The following is a 2,945-nucleotide window of genomic DNA, read 5'->3' as shown; positions in this document are numbered from 1 at the left end:
AATATTTTAACCAAACACGTATATTTTTAAAATTTTAAATGTTCATAAACTTAAATTAACTTATAAATTCTAGATGCTTATAAGTTGATTTTTATAAGTTAAACCAAAAATCCTCTAAGTTTTTCGTTAACTATTTTATCAATAATATTCTTGTTCATAGAAAAAACTGAAAATAAGAATATGAAATTGAATGGTACTCATAAAAATATTTTATTTATATTTGAATTTATTTATATTTATTCTAAATTTAATTATTATTTATATGTTATCAACTTCTGTTAAATTTATTTAATTTTATATATTTAGTTAATAATTCATGTAAATATATTTTTATTAATAATTTTTATATTAAAAATTTAATAGTTGTATTAAAAACATATAAAATTTATTTTTAATAATATATTTTCTAAAAAGTTTATACTGATAAATTCGAATAATGTATATTAAATATATAAAATAAAATTTAATATGAATTCGATACGAATATTAATTACTAAAATTAATCTATCTCAACCCAATTATATTACTTAAACTCATGCTATTAGTGACAGATCAAATTGGTAACACTCTATTACTATACCAAATTAGAAGCAAATTAGAAGGGAAGATGTTGAAAGCATTGTAGATACGTGTCCAATGACAATTTAATTATACTCCAATTTTTAAAAATAGAGTAAATTATAATTTTTCTTTTAAATTTATAACAAATTCTAAGTTAATTTCTTTATTTTTAATTTAAAATAATTATATCTTTCAAATTTTATTTTGTTAACATTCATTCTTCTAAATTAAACACATTTTTGTTAGTAGAAGGTTAAATAATCAAAATCACATCAGTTTCTACTTTTTAATTTAAACATATTTTATTTTATTTTATTTATGTAAATAAACCACCACATGTTTCGAATATAAAATATAATTTGTCCTTAGGGGATTCTAGACCGACCTTTCAAATAGGTCAATCTCACGTCTTCATATTTTGAGTGCTTAGTAGAGTGGCAAGAATTTCGCTAACGCCTGCAAGTGAGAGGGTTTGATATCGGCTCACTAACTCATGATGAGTGAACCTGGTAAAAAGCTTCATGTTGCTTTGTTTCCATGGTTGGCATTTGGTCATATAATCCCATTCCTTGATCTTGCCAAGCACATAGCCCAAAGGGGTCATAAAATCTCCTTCATATCCACTCCTAGAAACATCCGACGGTTGCCCAATATCCCTTCAAATTTAGCACCGCTTATCAATTTAGTGAGCCTCCCTTTACCCACAGTTGAACATCTCCCACACAGTGCAGAGGCCACCATTGATATACCTTCCCAGAAAATTCCATACCTCAAGATTGCTTACGACGGCCTCCAAGGTCCTCTTCTCCAGTTTTTAAAAACTTCTACTCCGGATTGGATCATTTACGACTTTGCTCCTTACTGGTTACCTTCCATTGCGGCCAATCTTAGGATCTCGCGTGCCTTCTTCGCTATTTTAGCTGCATGGAGTATATCCTTCTTTGGATCATCATCTTCTGCCATGATTAATGGTGAGGATCCGCGCACTCAACCAGAAGATTTCACTGTACTTCCTAATTGGATTCCTTTTCCTTCGAAGGTCGCATATCAGCTCCACGAGGCAAAGCGAGCTTATCCTGTCGCGGTAAACTATTCAGGTGTCTCCGATGTGTTTCGTTTAGGATCAGTCATTGCAGGTTGTGATGTAATAGCTGTGCGGAGCTGCAATGAATTAGAGGCGGACTTTTTGAGGCTTCTTGGAGAGCTTCACCGCAAGCCTGCGCTTCCAATAGGTTTACTACCACCTGCAGATTTTGATGCCAGATGTAACGAAGATGAAACGTGGCTCACAATCAGAGAGTGGCTAGACAAGCAAAACAAAGGTTCTGTGGTTTACATAGCATTTGGAAGCGAGGTGGAACTGAGTCAACCTGAAATAAACGAGTTGGCACTCGGATTAGAGTTATCAGGGTTGCCATTCTTTTGGGTTCTAAGGAAACGGGATAACTCGGTTGAGTTACCCGATGGATTCAAAGAACGAGTCGAGGGACGTGGCATGGTGTGGACGAGTTGGGTACCTCAACTCAGAATCTTGGGTCATGAATCAGTAGGAGGATTTGTGACTCACTGTGGTTATGGTTCAGTTATAGAGGCACTTTACTATGGACTTGCTTTGATTATGTTGCCAATCACTATAGTAGACCAAGGGCTAATTGCAAGAGTTTTTGGAGAGAAGAAGGTGGGTGTAGAGGTAACAAGAGACGAGGAAGATGGGTCTTTTGCGAGGGAATCGGTGGCTGAGTCGCTGAGGATGGTGATGGTTGAAAAGGAAGGAAAAGTGTACCGAGAAAATGCAAGGGAGATGAGCAAGTTATTTGCAGATAAAGATCTTCATGATCGATATATAGATCATTTTGTTGAGTTTCTGCAAAATCATTGAGTTGCCTGCAGTCGTTAACCCAACTTTTTTTTTCCTTTTTAAGTTTCTTATAAAAAAAATGTGATGTAAATGTAAATGTAAATGAACTAGCATTGTAATGCACTTTTTTTTTTGGTGTGATGGTCGTGAATGGTGGGGCTGAATCTCTATGATTGAGCTGAATCTCTAGACAATATTAAAAATAAAAATAAAAAATTTTAAAATAAATGACCTGTGAAAAATTTTTATCGGTAATTACCAACTAACTGTATTTAATCTGTAATACTAATAAAAAAATAAAAAAAAAATTAAAAAGCTTAAAAACTTTTACCTATGAAAATTTTTCGTTAGTAATTACCAACGAATTATATTTAGTTGTTAATATTAAAAAAAAAGAAAAAAATTAAAATAAATACCTACAAAAATTTATTGTCAGTAATTACTAATGAACTTATTTTTTATCGATAATATTACGAAGAAAATAAAAAATAAAATTTTTAAAATAAATTACTTATAAAAAATTTTC

At 31.7% G+C, this 2,945-nt stretch overlaps 1 protein-coding gene across 1 annotated transcript; it reads left to right on the top strand.

Moving 5' to 3' along the window:
- The first annotated feature begins 931 nt into the window (after positions 1–931).
- LOC131183783 (putative UDP-rhamnose:rhamnosyltransferase 1) lies at positions 932–2,514 on the top strand. Its single transcript, XM_058154370.1, has one exon. It carries the CDS (start codon positions 1,055–1,057, stop codon positions 2,438–2,440), a length of 1,386 nt encoding a protein of 461 aa, XP_058010353.1. The 5' UTR covers positions 932–1,054; the 3' UTR covers positions 2,441–2,514.
- The last annotated feature ends 431 nt before the right edge of the window (positions 2,515–2,945 follow it).

The sequence above is a fragment of the Hevea brasiliensis genome, chromosome 10 (assembly GCF_030052815.1).
Source record: "Hevea brasiliensis isolate MT/VB/25A 57/8 chromosome 10, ASM3005281v1, whole genome shotgun sequence".
NCBI classification, from domain to species: domain Eukaryota; kingdom Viridiplantae; phylum Streptophyta; class Magnoliopsida; order Malpighiales; family Euphorbiaceae; genus Hevea; species Hevea brasiliensis.
The sequence above is the reverse complement of the archived record's forward strand: the minus strand, read 5'-3'. Positions and strand labels throughout refer to the sequence as shown.